Source organism: Lepidochelys olivacea, assembly GCF_965140295.1.
Source record: "Lepidochelys olivacea isolate rLepOli2 genome assembly, chromosome: 6".
NCBI lineage: Eukaryota > Metazoa > Chordata > Testudines > Cheloniidae > Lepidochelys > Lepidochelys olivacea.
The window spans coordinates 105,139,039-105,162,221 of record NC_140416.1 but is presented as its reverse complement, the minus strand read 5'-3'; the positions used below and the strand labels follow the sequence as shown (position 1 = coordinate 105,162,221).

At 41.4% G+C, this 23,183-nt stretch overlaps 1 protein-coding gene across 2 annotated transcripts in view; it reads right to left on the bottom strand.

The window, feature by feature from the left end:
* Window positions 1–23,183, bottom strand: part of EML1 (EMAP like 1) — a 197,718-nt gene that overhangs the window by 134,994 nt on the left and 39,541 nt on the right. The window contains exon 1 of one of the 2 annotated variants that reach the window (XM_084630679.1): window positions 2,266–2,501. The exons of the other annotated variant lie outside the window; for it this stretch is intronic. Coding sequence (XP_084486805.1) covers window positions 2,266–2,332 — 67 coding nt within the window. The 5' untranslated portion in view covers window positions 2,333–2,501. Of the gene's footprint in view, window positions 1–2,265; window positions 2,502–23,183 lie in introns of those variants that run through there. 2 annotated transcript variants of the gene reach the window in all.

Here is a 23,183-nt window from a genome sequence, read left to right as displayed (position 1 = left end):
AAAGTCTCATTGAAAACTAACTCATGTAAGGAAAAGCTGCAGGATCCAGCCATTTGTTCTTCCTATATACAGAACAATCTACATACACAATGTAGGGTGACCAGACAGCAACTGTGAAAAATCAGAACAGGAGGTGGGGGATAATAGGACCTATATAAGACAAAGCCCCGAATATCGGACTGTCCCTATAAAATCGGGATGTCTGGTCACCCTAATACAATGCCACATAAAATGGACTAACTTATTATACAATTTGTGATATCTGCTATTATATGATTTTTAAAATACCTAGAAGTCTTATGTTACAGAAGAAACAGGTAAATAAGTCATTCATCCACCTTCAAACAGTTAATGTGGAAGGGATGAAATGAGATTTTAAACTTTTGTCTAGCATGTATTGTAGCATATTCACAATGATCTATCCAGAGTCACAAAGTCAATATAGGAAATTTATGTCCAACAGATAATATTCTCTTTAACCTATTCAGAGGGACAGCTATTACAGCTCACAAATGTATATCACTAATGACCTAAAAAGAAAGTAATCTAGAAATTTTGCTCAGCAAAACAACTCACTAATATATTATAGAGGCTAAAGTATTAGTTATAATGTATTTCCTCCCTGGAAACAAAATTAATTATTCTCTAAATTTAAGCATAATGTATAAGTCTACTAACAGACAAACTAATAATACTAATACAAAAAGGTCAAGTTTAATGTTCTGAGGGATGCAGAAAATAAAGTATATGCAGCACATAATAATCTATTACATGGATCATGCATCGTATTCTCAACATTCTGCAAAGTGTTAGTATATTCTTATGTTCCACAGCTAGCCTAGGTCTTCCCCCTAGAAAAATCAGGCAGAATTTATCATCATCACTATTTGTTCCACAGAAGTTTTGCAGCTGTGGTTTTAGTAGTTGCCCTCCTAAAATAATTTAACTTTCCCTTCTCGCTAGTACCTGAACAGCTAGAATCTGGTTGATTATTACAAGGAATCTGGGGAAGAAGGAATAAAAGATATGTGCTCACACAATATTTAGTAAAACTTTTGAGAAAAAATACTGCATTTACAGTTACAATTTTAGTGGTAAAGGATAAACAAATTTTCAAACATTTTAGTCTTGGTTCTAAGATTTGCAATGAAAAACTCTACATTTTTGATGCATTCTATTGTTAGTATTATTTTTAAAAATTTTATATTACTTTAAAGTTACCTTAAATATTTTCCCCAAGCAGCTACAAACACCAGCTAATCAAAATAAACATACCTCCAACCATCCTGCAAGGCCAATTATACCAATATTTCCTCTGATGGTATTGGTTATTCCCCTTTCCTTTTTTTTTTATGCTCTTTTATTGCAAATTCAGCTGCATCTCTTTCACGTAGTCATCCAAGCACAACTGCGATTTGAACAAATCCCTCCTATGAAATGTCAGAAACTACAGAACTTAGTAACTGATGGGTTTAGTTTCAACCCAGCATTTTATCCTAAAAATAGCCTCACTTGGGATCATAAATCTTAAGTATACACATGTAACAAATCTCCAGCAATACACAAAACATGAAACCCTCAGAGAGAAAATCTTTAACTAATGCACATGTACTTACAACTTTCAACTCTTCCCCCCCCCCGCCCCACTACCTCTTCATACAAGACATGGTGATGTGAAATAAACACGTGTCAGTTGGACATGGTTTTACCAACAAGGTGGTGGCTCGTGCAGATTCAAATGCAGAGCTGGGTCTTACGGACACACAGTGGTGGGGTGGGGGTCCACTTTTTCGCTATGTGGGGGAAACAGATCGTTGTTACAGACCCACGCACACGACCGAACCAGATGCCAAAGAAGTTCAGCACAAGGGGGCCATCTACTACCCTCCACACACAGCAGCAGCAGCAAACATAGTCCGCTTTGCGCTGAGGGACAGGAGGGCGGCGGGGCAAAGTTTTCCCCTCCCTCTTCCCCGGAGTGAAAATCAGGAGCTCCACAGTTTGAACAGAGGCGAAGATCCACAAGAGCCCGGGAAAAGCCCTCTCGGGAGAGGGTGCGGAAGGGGGATTTGCCAAGCCCGGTCCCGGCTCCGCACTCAGCCCCCGCTTGCAGACAGCCAGGGCGCAGCGGCACTTCCAAGGCAGCTCCCGCACTCCGGGCTGCCGCCGGGGCCCGCTGCCTGCCGGCCCCGGGCCCGCTCAACGCGGGAGCACCGAGCTCCGCACCCGGGCGGGCGGCTCTGGCGGGGCCCAGCCCGCTCTTACCGTTGCAGAACTGGAGCAGCGAGGACGTGTCATAGAGGCTGCTGTAGCTGGAGAATCCGTCCTCCATCCCGGCGCTCCCCGCTCCGCTCCCCCGGCCTCTGTCTGCCCGGCGCTGGCGGCGGCTCCCTGCTCTCACCCACACACCGAGGAGCTGAGGCGGCTGGGGCCGGCCTGCTGCCTGCCTCTGTCAGTTACTATGACAACGCATTCACTCCGCCGCGGCTCGGGCTGCCGCTTCTCCTCTGCCTGTGGCGCGGCGGGGGGGGCTCTGCTTCTCCCACTGACGAGAGGGGGAGAGTAGGGGCTGCTTCTCCCTCCCTGTGACTGGGGGGGGGCTGCTCTCCCCTCCCTGTGACTGGGGGGGCTGCTCTCCCCTCCCTGTGACTGGGGGGGCTGCTCTCCCCTCCCTGTGACTGGGGGGGCTGCTTCTCCCTCCCTGTGACTGGGGGGGGGCTGCTCTCCCCTCCCTGTGACTGGGGGGGCTGCTTCTCCCTCCCTGTGACTGGGGGGGGGCTGCTTCTCCCCTCCCTGTGACTGGGGGGCTGCTTCTCCCTCCCTGTGACTGGGGGGGCTGCTTCTCCCTCCCTGTGACTGGGGGGGGGGCTGCTTCTCCCTCCCTGTGACTGGGGGGGCTGCTTCTCCCTCCCTGTGACTGGGGGGGGGCTGCTTCTCCCCTCCCTGTGACTGGGGGGAGCTGCTTCTCCCTCCCTGTGACTGGGGGGGGCTGCTTCTCCCCTCCCTGTGACTGGGGGGGGCTGCTTCTCCCTCCCTGTGACTGGGGGGGCTGCTCTCCCCTCACTGTGACTGGGGGGGAGGGCTGCTTCTCCCTCCGCTGTAACTGGGGGGGCTGCTTCTCCCCTACTTGTGACTGGGGAGCTGCTTCTCTCCCCCCCCCCAGTGACTGGCGAGGGGGGGCTGGTTCAACTTCTCCCACTGAGGGTTGGTTAGCGGCTCCCTCTCATGGGTGGGGTGAAGGGAGTGATGGGGGGGGTCGAGGCTCCGCGCGGGGATGGGTGGGGGGGGCAGCGGGGCTATTCTCGCTGCAGTGCTGGGGGCAGTGGAGCTGCTTCTCCGCCTGGGGGGTGGCAGGCAGGGAGGGAGCGGGCTGCGTCTGGCTGCCCCCCGGCAAGGCAGGGGTAGCCGAGCCGAATCCCCTGCCCCAGCCCCGACGAGAAGGGCGATGCCCAGCTCTGCGGTCTCCGCCTGCGGCGCTCCTCCGAGCAGCTAGGCCGAAATACCAGCACAGGAGCCTGGCTCGGGGCGAGAGATGCTGCGGCTCAGCTAGGCGTGAAAGCGCTGCCGGGCGGCCGCAAGGAGGGGAGGGGAGGCGGGGGAGAGATGGGGAAGGAGAAAAAGAAAGTGAAAGAGAAGGCGGGGTGCGGAAGGGGGGTGAGAAGGAGGAGTAGGAGGGGTGATGAATGTGTCTGATGTTCGGCAGAGCAGCAAAGCAGCCATTTCTGGCCAGTCGCTCCAGCTCGAACCTCCCACGCTCCTTGCTCACGGGCTTTGGGTACTCTGCCGGGAGGGCCGAGCCGAGCTCCTTTTTGCCACCAGACGGGGAAGCAGCCACCGCTCCCAGCACACAGAAGGGCCGGGGAGACAGATTTGCTAATGGAAATAAATGACTGAACCACTCGACCTATCCAAAAGGCAGCGGCCAGGCGTTTTATCATTCACTGATGTAGAGAAGCATCCACACAGTCACATAACGGGGTGGGCTGGGGAGGGTGAGGAGGTTGGGAAGAGACTGCAAAGACTCTTAATGTAAAACAATCTCCGGTCCAGGGAGTGAGCTCTGTGACTCATTAAAGGCCTGCTGCATCTCCATTGCAAACTCCTGCTTGGTGGTGCTTGGGATTTTAAAATTTCGCTCCACTCCATTCACAAGTAAGAAGAAAAAGGGATTTCATCTTTTTCTATTTCTCTGGTTTCATTTATATTGTAAGCACCTTGGGGCAGAGGCCTTTGAAAGCTATAAAAATTACCTTTCATACAAGCAAGTGAAAAGCAGAAGAGGTTGTATTGTTAAAAGAAAATGTTCTTAAGCAAGGGGGCAAGGTACAGTAAGAATGAATCTCTTAATTTTGGGATAGAAAATTACACAAGACAAGAAGATGCCAGTAAAGTGACTGAGCAGATTTAGTGGGACAAAACTCTCCCAAGTGATGTTTCTGATATTAAGGATCACAGATCAGAATACACTTGCATCCTGCTGAGAAGTTCTGCTATCACTGTTCAGGTTTTAGAACTTAGAAGCCTTGATTTTCAGATTTAAATATCTCAACAATTTAAGTTTTGGGGATGAATTATGCATATTGTCAACCTAAGTGCACCATATAATATATACACCATATCAGCATCCATCTTTATATTTATGCTTATCACTATTTTATCTAGATAAGTGGTTCTCAAACTTTTTTTTGTGGACCACTTGAAAATTGCTGAGGGTCTCGGCGGACCACTTAATGATCTTTCCAAATGTTGTATGTACCATTAGCTAACTATTGTAAAGCGCTTTGGATAAAAGTGCTACATAAAAAAAAACTGTAATAATAATTAACTTTTTTTTTCTACAAATAAAAGCACACAACTCATATATTAATATCAGTAGTCTTATCTTTCTAATGCAGTGGATGTGCCCTCTCTCACAGGTGCCAACTTTCCTTGGTGCCGGTGGGTGCTCATGCCTCCCGCCCCCAGTCTTGCCCCGACTCCACCCCATCCCTGCCCCTATTGGACCCTTCCCCAAATCCACACCCCAACCCCGCCTCTTCCCTGAGCACGCAGTGTTCCCCCTCATTCCCCCTCCCTCCCAGCGCTTGCCACGTGAAACAGGTGTTTCGCAGCGCAAGCACTGGCGGGGAGAAGCAAGGCACTGCGGCACGCTCAGGGGAGGAGGCGTAGCGGAGGTGAAGGTGAGCTGGGGCAGAGGGCTGGGGAGGGGAGCTGCTGGTGGGTGCAGAGCACCCACCAATTTTTCCCCATGGGTGCTCCAGCCCCGGAGCACCCACGGAGTCGGAGCCTATGCCCTCTCTCCCTCGCCACGGCAGCCCACGAGCTGGGGCAGAGAGGAGTCTCTTCCTCTCTCCCCTGCCGCGGCAGCCCCTGAGCTGGGGCTGGGAAGGAAGGGGGTCTCTCCCTCTGTCCCCCGCAGCAGCCACGGCACTGAGGCTGGGAAGGAGGGCTGCCTCTCCCCAACAGCCACAGTCCTGGAGCTGGGGAAAGTTGCCTCTTTCTCTGGCCACTGCAGCCCTGCATGTCCCAAATTCACTCCACCCCTTCTTCTCACCCCACTGCCCCCTCCCACCTATTCCCTACTCTCCCCAAGGCCACCACCTCACCTTACATGTGCATCTTCTCCAGGGTCCGGGCATCTAATTAGTGGAGCCATGCCTGAGCGGCTCCACTAATTAGGTAGGTAGCCCTTCATTCTCTCATGTGCAGCTGCCCAGGCGCACACCTGAGAGGGAACTATCCTCGGACCACCTAAATGGAGCTCGCGGACCACCACAGTTTGAGAACCTCTGATCTAAATCCCTTCTTAGCCTCAGTCCAGCAATTGCTTGCTTGCTATTTTAAATGTGCAGTAATTATTTCTTGCAGAACTAACACAGCTCTCCTGGGTGTTTTCTTTAAGGCATGTATGGTCCATCCAACCACTCCAAAAACACTAGGTTGTTCCTTAGATAAATATTGTGGGGGGGTTTTCAGCATACAGATACCTGCTACACCATCTAGGCATAGAAAAGTAGAGTTCAGGTTTAATACAAATATTAACTGAGAATTTAGATCCTTTTAAAACATCCTTTTCATATTTTTAGTTTATTCTTTCTCTTTCTTTTTGAAAAATATTTTTGGTATGCTAGTTTCCCATTCGCTCCAGACAGATTAAACATAATTACTGTGCTCTCAGCAAGGTGTCAATGGAAGCGGAATCTATACCTCATTAAGATGTCAAACAACTTCAATATAAATCTATGAAAACCTCATTATGATGTATGATTTTGATGCCAAAAAATTTCTGCATAGGCCTGTAGAGATCCCAATACAGTAGGAGTTAAATTAAGAATTGCATTCAAAAGTATTATCTTTGTAGTAAATTATCTACTGTCAGCAAGGTAACCCACAATAAAATCCCAGGGCTCCAGAAGTTTTGATAGGGGGGAGCCAATATCTTTCACAACATCTGGACAAACAGAGGAAAGGACAAAATGGAGCTGCTCAGCTCCAGTTCAGAGATGGGCAATTAAAAGCCATTTAGAAAATTAAATACAAAACTGAGGCAAGGGCAGCCCTATTAAAGGGAGATTAAATATCTAAAACCTTAATGTTGACTAACTGTTAAATTTCCTATAAAGGTAACACCTGAATGAAACCTATCCGTTATCCATGCTGTGCAAATCAGCTGAATGCTGTGACATAAAATAATTTCAGTTAAAGTCCCTAGACACTGTTATGCCATTATATTCTGAGGCCAAAGGTTAGAAATGAAAAACATAATAATTTAATTCTAAAGATTTCTAGACTTGTTACAATCTTATTAAATACACTATAGAACCACAAAATGAAAAAGAACTTAAGTCCTCACAATGTGCACAATGGAACAATAGATTTGAAAGATTTTCACTAATGTGTCTGTGAGAGCTCTGGTGGTGCAGCTAACCAATGAAAAAATTATGTTTATAACTCATTATTCAGTAAATTGTATACTTAATTGATTTGTACAAATATAAACTAGTACATTTGAAAATCTGAAACTGTATAAATGGGAATGGAGCATTCTGAACAATTCATTAGGGATTGATTTGTTTGTGTTTGTGATTGTTTATTGTTGAAAATGTAAAATTTCTGGGCAACATCTCATTTTTGGAAAAACAATTTTGTAACTATTTAATTCTTTAAGTATTTCCTGTACTGAGTAATGAAATGCAAATAATTAATTGGTTACTGAGAATGAAAGAGCTTTTGAAAATCATTCAGAGAATTTTCCAGAGTTATAACTTAAAGTGTAGTGCAAGTACATAATTTATTTTGATTTTAGGGCAAAGGAATTTTGCTCTCACTACCCATTTACAATGCAATAATCAAAGACTTTTGATATTTAGAGTACTGTATTGCTGTTTTGCTCCTTTTTCTTTGTTATTGCTAAGCCTTTTGCAATAGCAGTGAATATCAAAAGTATTATATATTTCACATTAACACTACCATTTAGCATTTTCACATCAAAAGTAGAGTAATTCATATCCATGGAAATCCCACAGAACTGTATGGCATTATCATGTGAGCTTCTGATTAATATATCATTTCAGATCAAGGATAAGGAGTCCCAGTTACAATGTCAAAATGAAGTTAGGCTAGTGAAAGTTATACTATCATTGTACAAAAGCTAAATAAATGAAACTGAACATAAAAACCATTATCATGTTATTTACATTTAACAATAATGTTGAGAGAGAAGTCCATAAACACAAGCACATTCCACATAGTTAATAGAATCAGTAGTAAGGTATGGAGTATTTAACTGCTAGGTGATTGGTTAAAATCTAGTCCAGTTTGGTAGTGACAGAAAGTTTTTACCATTTGATAGCTGTTTGGGGTTGATCTTAGTTCAGTTCAAAGAGCCAGATTCAAATACCCTTTCTCACACTGAGTAGCACTTCCATCTGTGAGAAATCCTATTGCCTTAATGAGCCTATTTTCAGAATAAACTGCTACTCAGTGTGAGTAAAGGTATCAGAATCTGCCCCGTAGTGAACAAGAGTCTGCATCACAATAAACATTAGCACAACTAGAACTAGTTGGGCCCCGCTTTGGGTAGGTTTAGCCGAGACCAACATTCAGTTTTTCACAAAGACTGAATTGCTTCCTCATCCATGGTGGTGTTTTCTTCAGGTCAGTGTAATGCATTTTTGCAGGGCATCACAAAGAAGCTTGCATTGTGACTGCTCATGCTGCACCTATTCTGTGCACTGTGAGTGGACTGTATCCTCCAAGACAGTTAAGTCAGCACGCTTAGCAAGCACTAAATTCACTAATAATTGTTAAAGAATAAAATTGCAGAATATGACCTTTTTTCCCTGAAGAGGGTTTCCAAGTATAGACCTATTTCCAGGTATTTGTGAGTGGGATTCTGTGACTAGGCCCTATCACAGTCTCAAATAAAGATTTTCTTTTAATTTATCCTGTAAGAAAGGAAGAAACAGTGACCACCTAGTCACCTTTGTGCAAACACATCAACTGCTAGAATAATGGTTCTCTCTAAATAGCACAGTTTCACTGTTTCAAGACCAGCAGGGGTCTTTGTGAATGTCACTACAAAGCTTGCTTCATACATATGGGCAAAGAGGGGATTCAAGGGAAGAAACATGATTATACAAGCACAGTCTGGGTACATTAAAAATACAGTATAACAAATGTGCAATGAAACCATCAAAGGTTTGTATGTTTTATAATCCAAATGTAAGTATGTTGCATTACGCCTGTGTACAACATGTTGTTTTGAGTGGTAATGAAGTATAGTTTTCTGTGTAATTAGTAAATACTATAGAAAAATCAATCCATTCAGAAAAATAGCACTTTGTAAATAGATTGAATTGTAAACGTATATGGAGTGCTTTGAAGATGAAAAGAATAATACTTTGCATTTTGATAACATCTTAAATTAAAACATCTTAGAGTGCTTTACAAGGAATAGTGATTTTAGACTTACGCCACCATTTTGAACTAAGTATTATCCTTATTTTACCAGATTTGGAAAATGAGATAGAAAAATCACAAGACTTACCCAACATTACACAAGCAGGCCAGAGGGAGAATCAAAAATAGACTGACTCTCAATCATGTGCTTTAACCACTAAACAATCCTGCCTATGAATGCTACAGACAGTACCTGTACAATTTATTATTAAATATTTGCAAGTGCAATAGCCAGATTCATAATATTCTCATTACCATAACTACCCTGACACAAATTAGATACAATGCACTTCAATACCTGTAACAAAGAAAATATATAGCATGTATAGCATTAGATCTACACATTTGACACCCTGTACTAGTCTGAGGAGATGCAACACACTGCAAATGAACAGGAAAACAACACATTTTTTTCTAATGGGAACAGCAACAGATGCCTTTGAGACATTAACAATATTAGGTGTTGGTGCAAAAATTCTCTCTCAGAATCACAACCCTGGGCCATCTGTGCCAGATCCTATCATCCCATGGCTAAAGACACAGACGATTCAACAAGGATCACATCAAGAAGTTTCCCCTTCAGCACTCCTTCAAGAACACAGTTTTTAGTGATCCCTGCCTTAGATAGGGTGTGAAACCTCCCAATCCCATGCTTCCTTAGGCTTTATGGCAAGGGGAACCCTTTATGCACAGAGGCAAGAACCATATTGCATACCATGGAACTGCCATTTCTTCCCCATGGCAGCAGTCCTCCATTGTCAGGGTTGCCCATGGTGGCACATTAACAGAGACCAAGGAGACTTAGAGGCAGTTAATACAGATCTGAGCTGTAGTAATTCCCTCCCAGACTGAGCTCAGCAGGGGATGGTGCTGCAGAGGGTGGCCTCTCTCCTATCACCCACCCAACTCTTGCAGAGCCCCTTGCACAGTCACTGTGGAGAGTCTTCCACAGATAGAAAAAGAGGGATAGTGCTAAGAAGCTGGCTCCCCATAGACATACCTTCTGCATAGGGAAGGGAAGAGCTATCCAGAGAGGATTCATTTTTTATATCTGAGTTACAACTGTAAATAATTTGATAACAGACAAAATCTATTTATTAGAGATACACTAAGTCATATTAGTATCTTATCACACTTTGAAATCCAGCTAATACACAGATACACTATATTCATTTACAGTTTATGACTTTTGGATTGTATCACTGACGAATGAGATAATAGAATGTGATAGTAACAAGATACAAAGTAGGGGCCTGATCCTGTGTGTCGTTCTTCCTCTTGTCTGTAGTCCCATTAAATATAGTGCAACTTCTGTTATGATTAAGAACTGCTAAAGGTTGCAGGATCTGGCTCATTATTACAGACTTTCATAATGAATTACTGGCAACAATACATGCCAGTGTAAACATAGTACGCTCTTGATTTGCGAATAAGATCCCATTAATATATTGAACAAAACACATGCAAGTAGCCTGTTATGATCAGCAGGCCATTTCTATATGTTTTTATCTTTATTTTACAAGCAAATAAATGTGTAGGGCCAATAAATGTGTTCTGCTCAATTACACTGGTGTAAACCCACTTAACTCAATGGTATTCTTTGGTGTAATTTAGAGAAGAATTTGGAAAGTAATCTTTAAAATGCTTGAATTGGTGGGGTAGGTCATATCTGCATATCATTTTTGTATCCATATCTCAGAACATATATACACACTCTAGAATAAACAAACCTAAAATAATAGTAGACATTTAAATAAAGTCACCGTAATGCGGCAGTGATGATAAACAATAAAAACTCTCAATTTAACACATACTGCACTAATACTAGACATTTTTCTGTCAGTGTTTAGCATGAGATTTTGATTTGAATGTAACAATTTCCAAGAATGTGGAGATAGAAGAAGCAGAAGACAACAATGAAGAAACAGGGTATCTGAACTGCTTTTTAAGATAGTACGCTCTCTCTTTCTCTTACTCACCCGCACCCCAAACCAATGTCAGGGTCCGTGGACAGAGAAAAGACCTGACCGCTATTTGCTACATTACTCAATCTGCAGAGGGATTATTTTATTTATGCATTATACCATCTGATATCTACAATCTTCCATCTTCCTGTATCACTGTTTAATAATTTTCTCATCAGGATACAATGCAATTAAGGTAAATAGAGTCATCTCAAGGGAACTGCTGCACATTTGGTTAAATTAGCAGTCAGACACATAAATAATACACACACAAAAGTGTATGCAGTAGATTAAACACCACGTTAGCTTATTATTATCAACTGTATATAAGAATTATCCAGTATCTTTTATTTTACTTTCTCTACTTGTGTTTAGAGTTTAAATTACTAACTTGTATTACTGTAAATTAGGAGCCTGTATATGGTATTTTTTTTTAGTTCCCATGGAACTATAGAAAATGGCATTTGATAGACACATATCATGGCTAATGTCTTATGAGAAGCAAACTGAGAAGAATTACTAGACCTCATTTGATAAATGTGTACATGCTGTGCTTGCCTTTTAATTAAAGATCGATAGGAAAACCTTAATTATGTGACTAAAAAAAGTATAGAAAAATATAATTTACTTGAAGTCTGTACTACAGCCATTACACTTGAAAACTTGTAAATTTTGCCTATGCTAAACTAGCTCAGTATTTTTCCTGCTGGTAACCAATAACACTCTAGTATTTTTCTGTCAAATGTTGTATAAATATTTATATGTACAAATGGGGGGAAAGAGTGTGGGTCACATTATTATCACATGGATTATACCTACCTAGAGAACTAGAAATTCCATGAATTTGCACTTATGGAATCTGATCTGGTTTGTTCCGTAGGGAGGTGGGGATTGAAAAGTTGAATCCCCTGGAACTGGCAGAGAGTTTAGCCCACTAAACACACAGATTCCCTTGATATCTGCCAGAGCCCAAGGCCATCTGCACAGAAGCCTTACCTTTTTGCATTGCCTCTGCTACCCCCAGCCCTCTTCTGCCTTCATAACACTATCTCCCCAAAGCCACCTGGGGATGGAAGAAAGCAGATAAATTACCTGCTAACTTCCCACCTGGTTGGCTGCAGAAAATGCAACGGGGAGCAATGCTTTCAGATTTTAACATTGCCTTAAATTAATTCTAGCAAGTATTATGGATTTCATTTTTGTGGGTAAATATCATTTTGTTTTAAATTAAGCTATTGTATTTACTTTGGGGCCAAATTTATCCACAGAGTTCCACAGGTTGGCAACGAAGAGCAGACACATTAGAGCCTGCAACCTAATTCACATCAGTTCTGTGTAATACAGGCTGTTTAATTTTCTTGGTTTTGTAATTTGTGGCAGAGGTGCCTAGAATTTAGATAGGTGCCTCTTTTTATTTTATTTTTTATATAAACCTAAATATAATAAAATAAATAAATAAATGGCTGGATCCATGCAGGGCCCCATTGGCCTCAACATGGTATTGTGTGGGCATAATGGGTCAGATTGCAGGGCCATACAGTGGTGATATATACTGTCTTTAGGAAAGAATGCAACTGCCCTACCCTTAAAACTCCTCTGCCACCCACGGCGTGGTATTACTAATCCATCTCAGAGGAGATCACGCACAGCATTCTTTTCTTGAGTGATGGCACTCACGAGAGTCATGGACACAGGGGCAATAATGACCCTCCCTGAATGAAGCACTGAGAAACTGCTTCAGCTCTGATGCCTGCCTGCCAGCCACTAAAACAAAAACAATTATATATTTGCCTCAGCTAACAAGTAATTTCATTGTTGAGAATATTGCCCAATGCAGAATTTTAACTCTTAAACATAAACTAATGTTTCATCACTTGACATTTCGCTATCAAACTACAAGAAAATAAGAAGCAAGACAACATCATGGCAATGGATAACGGAATGGAGGGAATTTGCAAAGGATTTTGTCACTTGTGCCCCCATAATTCAGGAAAAGACTGGATTAAAAAATGTTCATCCCCCTTGACGTGCAAGAACCAATCCTCCCCCCCCCCCCATGTCCCAATCAATCAATCAATCAATCAATCAATAAAAACAGTGGATTGAGTTTCAAAAGATAAGTACTGTGGAATGTGTGTCATAAATTAAACAAGAAGATGCAGGCATGAGCCAAAAGAAATAAGAACATAAACCCCCTGCAGTTGATGAAGGGCTGAAGGTTGCCAAGGGACACTGCATGACTACAGTACATTCCAGTTTAAGATTTTGCTTTAAGATTCAGCTCTATCAGTATCCTACCAATACCTACAGCCTTTTTGAATTAATGCTTTTACTCTTATGATTCTTTCTTCCTGTTAAACATCCTGTTTAAATATCAGTTCTTATTAAATAAAGTAAACACACTTTGGCCATGAGAATGACTATTTAAATATATCGTAGTATTTTTATAGGGGAGTGAGAAATTAAGGACCAAATCCTCTTGTCCTACTCCATAAACTCATCCCTGTATGCAAGTTATTCCCATATAAGTGAGAATGGGGCACTTAACCTGTAAGCTCTTGCCATCCTCAGTGGCAATTGGCAGAGCTCCATTGACTTCAGTTGAGGATCTGACCTCATATTTTTATGTGCCTGTATATGCTATGAACATTTATGGTACTGTATAAACAAATAATTAAAAATAACACTGGTAGTTATATAATGGTCACCAGTTATATATATTATTTTGAAATGGGCCCTGACCAAAACTCCCCCCAGTCTTTCTTTGGCAATTTTTGAAATTTGGATCCAGATTTTTCTGCTTGCACCCATCTAAAACATTATCTCTTCCTTAGTTCTTCAGTGTGTGATTTATTTCAAACAATACAAGATACAAGCAACTATTTTCTTATTCAGCAATCATTTCAGCAGAAAAACAAAAGATATCTATGTAGGTGTAAATCAATTTCTCACGCTTGATTAATAACAATAAATCCTTTTCAAACAAGTAAATGGTACCACTTTCCCTCACCTCCCATTTACCTCCCAGAAAGGGTATCTAAGCTGGCATCTACCATAAGACTGTATTAAATGACATTCTCACAGTCCTGTTGTTTTAAATTACACTTGGCTGCCATCCAAGGATAATGAATAAATAAAGCTTTATGCTGGAAAAGAATAAATATGAGTCACAATTTATAATTGTCAAAATGTGTGACCTTGTAGAAAATGATACAATTAGACAGACAAGAAGCAGAGCAAGCATATCTGTTTCCGTTCAGGTTGGATGAGCAAATCAGGGATACTTGAATCTTACTGAAAATTGCTGTTTCCCTGTCTGGACTAAATTCTGCCCTGACTTCCACCCCATTGGTGCAACCCAATCATTGGCAGGTGTTGACATAAATTAGCCTTCTATGTTTTCTTCCTTTGGTTTGTCAAAAGTTGTTTCCTTTATCTTTCATTTGCCTATGATTATTTCTTTCTGTAACTGGCTTGAGTCCATCAAGTCAGTTAACTTGGATTACCAACAAAACAATTCTCAGTCACTATTAAGCTGGGCTGAATTAAACCAGTAAGGTAAAGGTAAAAAGAACCATCTAGTGTGCCATTCTTGTAATATTAATGGGCCTAATCTTGCCGCTATTTAAGACAATAACAAAATCCTCATTGACATCAATAGCAGTGTGACTGATTTTTAAAAGAAAGCAATGTAGATATGGGAAACCAACAATTACATTCTAATATACAAAACTTAGGGCCACCCTTTTCTACCAGAACATTTGCATATAACTTTTTAGTGGTCCAATGGAAGGGATGATTTTACCAACCAGGAAACTGGTATTGGGGAGGAGAGAGAGCCTTTCTTCTCTTGGTCTTGCTTTGTACCAGTAGCAAGCAAAAGCAATTTTCTAGTGGCCTTTGCAAAATGATCTACTGCCCCTTATCTAGTTACTAGTAGATAGGAAGAAAAAAATACACAGAGAGGGGACACCACATAGCTAAATCCACCATTACAAATGGTAATAACTAGGAACCTGAGGGCTGAATGGGCATGGTGACTGAACTACCCTCAGAACTGGTTGCTCCAAAACAGGGTTAATCACAATGGTGGATAATGCAAGAAAGTCTGTTTTTTTTTGTGCAGTGTTGTTTCTTTTCTGGTCCTGATCCTGTAACATTCACACAGGCAAAACTCATGGAGTCAAAACTGAATGGGAGCCTTGCATGCTCAAGGTGTGCAGGGCTACCTATCTGTTATCAGTTCAAACATGTTCTAATTCCTACTCATCAGTATACTTATGTAAAAAGTGCAAATACTGGGCCAGAGCCTCATTTTGTGTAAACCAGCAGCTCCGCTGAAGTCAACAGATCTACAGCAACTTAAACCAGCTGAGAACTGGGCCCACTCTTACTATATTTATTTCTTGAAGAAAGCATGATAGTTTCTGTGCCTGATTCTCTTCTCACACTGGATTTTAGAGCTGGTCAAAATCTGAGTGGGAGGGGTTCCCCACAGTTATATTTTGCTTTGAAAGGCTATGCTTATTGCTTACCAGACAAATATAAATCTTGGGAAACAACAGCGCTCCTTAATTGTAACACTTATGATGTTTTCCCTATTAGCAGTATATTTTAAAATTATTTTAATTGAAATCAAACTGTATTTGGCTTCATATCACAAAGTGCCACTGCACATGGAAGTAGAATGTTCTTGTATATTTGTATCACCTGGTCATACGAAAACAGTACTTTCTATGCTACATAAAGGCATTTCTCTGAAGGAGACTTTGTGTACAGAAAACAGCATTACATAGAAACTTTTTTCTCTAAAACCCCAGAAATTAGTGATACTTTATTCCAATTGCGATATCAAGCTACAATCCCTTAATAATTGCATTAAAATAATTATTAACCTTCAAGGCTACAATGAAATGTCCACTTTATGAACTGGTACTCTGTAGTCAAAGCAAAATCAAGTTTGGGTAAGAGCTCTTTGGATTACACCTACCTAAGGTTTAAATTTAACCTCACAAAAGTTAGACATCTTTGGAGTACTCATGGACCTGAGTTAGAAAGTTCAAATCTAATTCCTTTATCAAGTTAAGGCTGTTTGGACCGACAGTTCTAGTTCAACACATTGTAGTGATGGGACAGCTATCCATGTACAACATAGAGCGGTGTTCAGATTCAGGGATTTGGTCCATCTCTAATTTTTAGGAATGCAGCTGAAGAAAAAACAAACCCAAGCAAACACTGTATTCATTAAAATGGCATTTTAAACTTTCCAATCCATACTAGGTGTCCTTCTGTCAATCTTCAGTCATGGAGTCACTGATCAGAGCTGCTCAATGAGACGGGAGGAAGGCATTTGGGAGTGTTTAGTGGCTTTTTAGCTCTTACAGCTAGGTGGCAAATTTTTTCTGCGTGGGAAGAGAGAAACAGTTCTGATGGATGAAATAATGGGCTATGTGGTTCATACTGATTGTTCTTTGTAACACAGATACAAGCTGAGGTCCAGTCCAATGGCCAATTTGGGTTCAGTAAAAACCTGTTGTTACTCAGCTGTGCCTTCTTCACAAGCAGTCACTATGGTAATGGGAAAATATTGTGAGCATCGGAATTATGGGAAAATGACTCAGAGAGTGTAGAAAAAGGAACATTGAAAAGCTTAACTCCCAGTGGACACATAATACTCTTTTTAAAATAAATATGCACAAGTAGTGGATAATGTTGGCATTACAGAGCCTGTTACTGCTCTACACCAATGTGGTTATTGGTAGAGAAAGTAGCTACATAACCTGATTTAGGGCTGCATACTCCCACTCCCTTATGCTGTCAGAGGGAAGCAGAGGCCAGCAGTGGATTCACAGTATGCACCTCCTCGAGCCTGAATAGTGTCCCCCTTCAGGATAATTGTATGATTGGGGCTGCATAAATCAGGAGGGAACATGTTTGGGCAGACAGGATTGGAGGTGGGGTCCAGCCACTCTCCCAAATCGCCAGGCTGCTAATTTTGCTTGTGAAGCCTCAGAGGCTCGTGGGAGGAAGTAGCATATGTTAACTCTCACTTCTCACTGACTCCTTTTCCATGGAACTGGAATATGGCCCAGGTGCAGGGATGGTGGCCAAAGGCAGCACAGTCCTTTCGGAGCCATACGACCAGACGGACCCACTGCACAGGAACATATAAACAAGGACTGCCATACTGGATCATACCAATAGTCCAGCTAGCCCAATATTCTAGCGTCTTTAGGTGCTTCAGAGGAAGATGCAAGAAACCCCAAAATAGACAATTATGGAATAACCTGCCCACAGATTAATTTTCTCTCCAATTCTGTTGATTCATAATTGGCTTATCCCTGGAAGCATGAAAAATTATATTCCTTATTTTAAGAAAAATTATCCTATCTATTGTAACTATTGATGTTCTTTTGATCCTGTCATAAATATAAAGGGAAGGGTAAACCCCTTTAAAATCCCTCCTGGCCAGAGGAGAAATCCTCTCAACTGTAAAGGGATAAGAAGCTAAAGGTAACCTCGCTGGCACCTGACCAAAATGACCAATGAGGAGACAAGATACTTTCAAAATCTGGGAGGAGAGAGAAAAACAAAGGGTCTGTATGATGCTTTTGCCGGGGACAGAATAGGAATGGAGTCTTAGAATTTAGTAAGTAATCTAGCTAGGTATGTGTTAGATTATGATTTCTTTAAATAGCTGAGAAAATAGCTGTGCTGAATAGAATGAATATTCCTGTCCGTGTGTCTTTTTTGTAACTTAAGGCTTTGCCTAGAGGGATTCTCTATGTTTTGAATCTAATTACCCTGTAAGGTATTTACCATCCTGATTTTACAGAGATGATTCTTTTTTACTTCTATTAAAAGTCTTCTTGTAAGGAAACTGAATGCTTTTTCATTGTTCTAAGATCCAAGGGTTTGGGTCTGTAGTCACCTACGCAAATTGGTGAGGATTTTTACCAAACCTTCCCCAGGAAGTGGGGTGCAAGGGTTGGGAGGATTTTGGGGGGAAAGACGTGTCCAAACTACGTTTTCTCAGGAACCCAGATAAAGTTTGGTGGTGGCAGTGGAAGTCCAAGGGCAAAGGGTAAAAAATAGTTTGTACTTTGGGGAAGTTTTAACCTAAGCTGGTAAAAGTAAGCTTAGGAGGTTTTCATGCAGGTCCCCACATCTGTACCCTAGAGTTCAGAGTGGGGAAGGAACCTTGACAGATCCATATAAATATCTAATCTTTTTCTGAATCATGCTAAGCTTCTGGCTTCAGCAATATTCTGTAATTGTGAGTTCCACAGGTAATTTATGTGTTATGTGAAAGAATATTTTTCTTTTATGAATTTTGAATATTCCGCCTTTCACTGTTAATCAATATCCTCTTGTTATTGTATTCTGAGAATAGATGTGCCCAAGCTTTCTATGCTGTACAGTACCATTCATTATTTTCAATACCTCGGTTATGTCTCCCTTTTAATCTAAACTGTTCCAATCTTTCAATTCTCTTCTTATATGCAAATCTATCCATGATGGAAGAGGTTAGAGCTTCTTTTTCTGTGGATCCTTTGGCTATGTGGAGTTTGGAACCTATCCCCCGTTCTTCTACTCTGGCTTGCAAGCCCCTCCTTCTTCTTCATCACAAATTCAGTGAGCTGGACCCTGGAGAGTGTCCTGGACTCTCTGATCCCACTCCCATGGGTTATACTGTGAGAGGGTAAAGCCCCCAGGCATAAACATTATTATACTGTATTCTTTTACTTTAAAAATACTGGCCAGCAGTATAGTTGCTCAGCAACATGAAACTGTGTAGCACTGCTGGTTTCATTAAACTTTTTCCCTGGCCAACGCAAATAAATAATTGACAATGATTTTGGTGTAAGATGTCCATTGGAATTTCAATAATTAATTTTTTTATCTATTTATTCCATATCTGGAATGATGAAGGAACAATCAGTACAAACTATTAAATACAATACTTATCGGAGAAAATATCTATACCTACATAGCAGTTTATAATTTTTGCAAAGAAGTGGTATCAAACAACGGAATAAATGTCAAAAAGCCTATAATTATTTATTTACACAATACTCTGCATCTTCTTTTCTGTACAGATAATTACAGGTTATGGTGCAGTTTTACCTGAGAATGGATTGTAAAAATCAAATGTACTTTTCATCAATTTTGCTGTTGAATTACTTGTTTACTATGTCAATATGGGTAATAGCTAAATTCATTGCAAACAGTGTCAACACATTTTCCCCCCTATTATCCCTGCAGAGTCACAGTTTTAATTGGTTGATGGCACTACCAGAACCTTTTCCTTCAAATATAAAAGCCTCTTTGTAAGGGCAGTTACCACTATTTCATGAAAGGTGCATTTAGTGCAGGTGTGTATCAGTGAACAGCTGAGAAAAAGAGAGGGCTCTAGAGAACTTGTACTCTGAAGTTACTACAGAAAATTCTTTCCTGGGTCTCTGGCTGGTGAATCTTGCCCACATACTCAGGGTTCAGCTGATAGCCATATTCAGGGTCGGGAAGGAATTTTCCTCCAGGGCAGATTGGAAGAGGCCCTGGGGGGTTTTCGCCTTCCTCTGTAGCACGGGGCACGGGTCACTTGCTGGAGGATTCTCTGCACCTTGACATCTTTAAACCATGATTTGAGGACTTCAGTAGCTCAGACATAAGTGAGAGGTTTATTGCAGGAGTGGGTGGGTGAGTTTCTGTGGCCTGCGTTATGCAGGAGGTCAGACTAGATGATCATAATGGTCCCTTCTGACCTTAATATCTATGAGTATGCTATAAACAAGAGTAAAGAAATAGGGATAATTCCTGTAACCCTAACGGAGGAAAAACTCTCACTATTTTTCACTGAGGGATGGCTGTAAGAATCAGGCCTGATGGAGCAGAAATTAAAAGGGACAAATTCTGCATAGTATCATAGAAAGGTAGAGCTGGAAGGGACCTTGAAAGGTCATCAAGTCCAGCCCCCCATGCTGAGGCAGGACCACGTATAACTAGGTCACCCTGACAGGTGTTTGTCTAACCTGAGGACTTTAATGAGCATCTTTTTCAAGTCCAGGGGTGAAACTCTGGCCTCATTAAAGTCAGTGGCAAAACTCTCATTGATTTCACCTGATATGAGTACCACACATGCATCGAGGAATAAAACTTTGGCCCACAAGTGTCACTATGAAGCAAGGAACATGTGTAAACTGAAAATAATAACTGAAAATAAAACTTTGCATTTCTAAAGTTCCTTTCATCTGTGGAGATCAAAGCATTTTAACACTGTTAATTAATACATTAAAACTCACTTCATCCCTATGAACTAGGCATTATTAATAGAATCATAGGACTGGAAGGGACCTTGGGAGGTCTTCTAGTCCAGTTCCCTGCACTCATGGCAGGCCTAAATATTATCTAGACCATCCCTGATAGATGGAGATTTTACAACCTCCCTAGGCAATTTATTCCAGTGCTTAACTCCCTGACAGTTAGGAAATGTTTCCTAATGTCCAAAGTAAACCGCCCTTCCTGCAATTATCCTCATTTTACAGAAGGATGGGTAAACCAAGGCACAGAAAGTTAAGTGATTTGCAACAGGTCACACAGTAAGTGATCAGAATCATGGAGAAAAATTAATCTCTGGTGTATGATCCATAGAGTTTAATGGTGGTCTCCCAGTGTTGAATTTGGCCCACAGAATCTAGAGATAGAAAAAAAACAAAACACTAACATCCTGTAGTTAATCTCCTGGCAGATACAGAATCATTTCCTGAGCAGTGCTGGAGAAGCAGATGCCATAGGCCGGAGAGTGCCCAATGGATCCATGAAAATAGGAATGAACTGGCCAAACCCTCAGCAGAGGAGCATACAGAGGCCTAAGAGAATATTATAGCCATGAGGCAGCAATAGCAGCTATGAATCAACTTCACTGGGACTCCAGGCCTGAAACAGGTCTCCTAGGGGCTGTAATACTTTAGTTTAATTTCAGCTGTTGGATTTAGTCCATGTACGCTGGGTGGTGTTGGTGGTCTGTGAAGTACAGGAGGTCAGTCAGCTGTTCTCAAACTTCATTGCACCACAACCCCCTTCTGCCAACAAAAATTACTACATGACCCTGGGTGGGGGTGGGCCTGAGCCCAAGCCCTGCCACCGCAGGCTGAACCTCTTGGGCTTCAGCTTCAGCCCTGGATGGCAGGGCTCAGGCTTCGGCTGCGGCTTCAGCCCCAGGTCCCAGCAAGTCTAACGCTGGCCCTGACAACCCCATTAAAATAGGGTTGTGACCCACTTTGGGGTCCTGACCCACAGTTTGAGAACTGCTGGGCTAGATGATTTGGTGGTTCCTTCTAGCCTTTAACTCTGTGACTCTAATTCCAGACCATACAGATAACCCCTGTGCAAAACCCATTTTCTTTATACAGGGGTCAGGATTTAGCCCTAAGAAATATAGGCTGACCTTTAGTATTAATTCATGTCACTGTAGCTTATATTTATTTGCTTATTTATTTATTTTGCAGCAGAATATGTGTTGAGGATGAAGGCTCAGCACAGATTTCGGTCCTTAGCTGAATTTGTTTGCTTTTGTGTTTTTTACGTTGGGATTTTAATGGAACTAAAATGCATTATCTGGAGTAGAACGTATTTATTATGGTTACAGGAATTCTAAAAACTTAAGAAAATAGGAGATCATTAATATACTATTAAGGAAAAAATAGTCTTGGAGGGGTGTGCGCATGTTAAATCTCTCATGCTCAATCTGACAGAATGCAAGCCACCTCCTTAGAAATACCTATTCATCCTGGCAATTTGTATCTACTGTAAATAAGCTATCTACATGCACTGAATTACAATCTCTAGGTCCTCTCCAAAGGTTCATTAATAATACTTACATTTGTATAAATGAGATTCTCTGAGATTCACAACAATAATATTTCTATATTCATTTGTTTGGGACAATATAAAAATAATTTCCCACCTTAAGTAAGGAAGATGCTCACATATCCTGCAAAAGAACTAAAACTGATTCCAATATTAGAATGAACCATTCCCCGTTTGACTCAGAAATTATTTTAAAGATGAATTAAAGTAGCCTAGACAAAAATACAAAAAGGGTAATGATCAGATAGAACAGCAATGCCGAGGGCAGTTCAGGTGAATTCATATGAAGCAGAAACTAACTGAAACAAACAAAAACAAACCAGTTTTACTATGGTTGATGGAATTTATGGAAAACTAATATCTGTAACATTGGTAAGCCCTAACATTAGGACACTGAACTGAAGACAGTGAACTTGGTGCCAGAAGTTGTGCATTACCTAATAGGTCTGATCAAAATGTTCCATTATGATTCTGACAGCAAAAGCTGGCAACAGAGAGATCTTTAAAAACCTGCTGCATAGAGTACCTCATTCCAAAAATAACAACATCTACCGGATATTTCTAGGTTATTTGGAAAATATTCTAACAGGACCAGGGACCTTCTAGTCAACAGGAGTTGTGTTTGACTAAGAGCTGTAGCATGGGGCTTTAAAATAAATCCGCTGAACTAAAACTTCTCCCTTTGTGGTTTAGTTCCTGTGTATTTTAAAGCCTCCCTCTCCTCCTTTGATATACCTCAGGAGTTCAGATCAGGTAACATGCTCAAGCTGATGGTCTGTAAGGTCCCAACCATGACATCAGATGTGCTGGTATTGACTTTTACATCGTCAGGGAGTCCCACTGAAGCCAATGGGATGCCATGCTGGCATAGAAGTCTAAAGAGGCACCCTTGCAGGATCAAGACCTCTATGCTTTGGGGCACATAGCAAAGCATTTTCAATGGGGTGTGCATCAGTCTGGGATTCACTTCCCATCTTGGCCTGATATGGTTACATCTGATGCTCTTCAGGGCACACTGCAAGGTCAATCTGTTGAATGAGACGCTAAGATAGGCACATATAAAAGCCTGCATTAATTACAATGGAAAATAGAATTCTAATAGGGTGAGTTGAGTAAAGATGGTCTCCCTTTTTGTGGGAGCGGAGTGCTTTAGTGTCACTGTTTATTACTACTGACTGTTCACACATCTAGGATTTTATATTATACATCCAAAAAATTAATGAACAGAATATTATGGAATGATTTTTACATGATGTTTTCTCAGATATTGGAATACTGTTGTTTTTTTAAAAAATACTTCAGATTGGACCAAATCCTTCAGTCCTTTCTTGGGCAATGAAGCTCAAGAAAGAACTGTCCAGTTAATCCCATACTATGTAAAGAGATTCC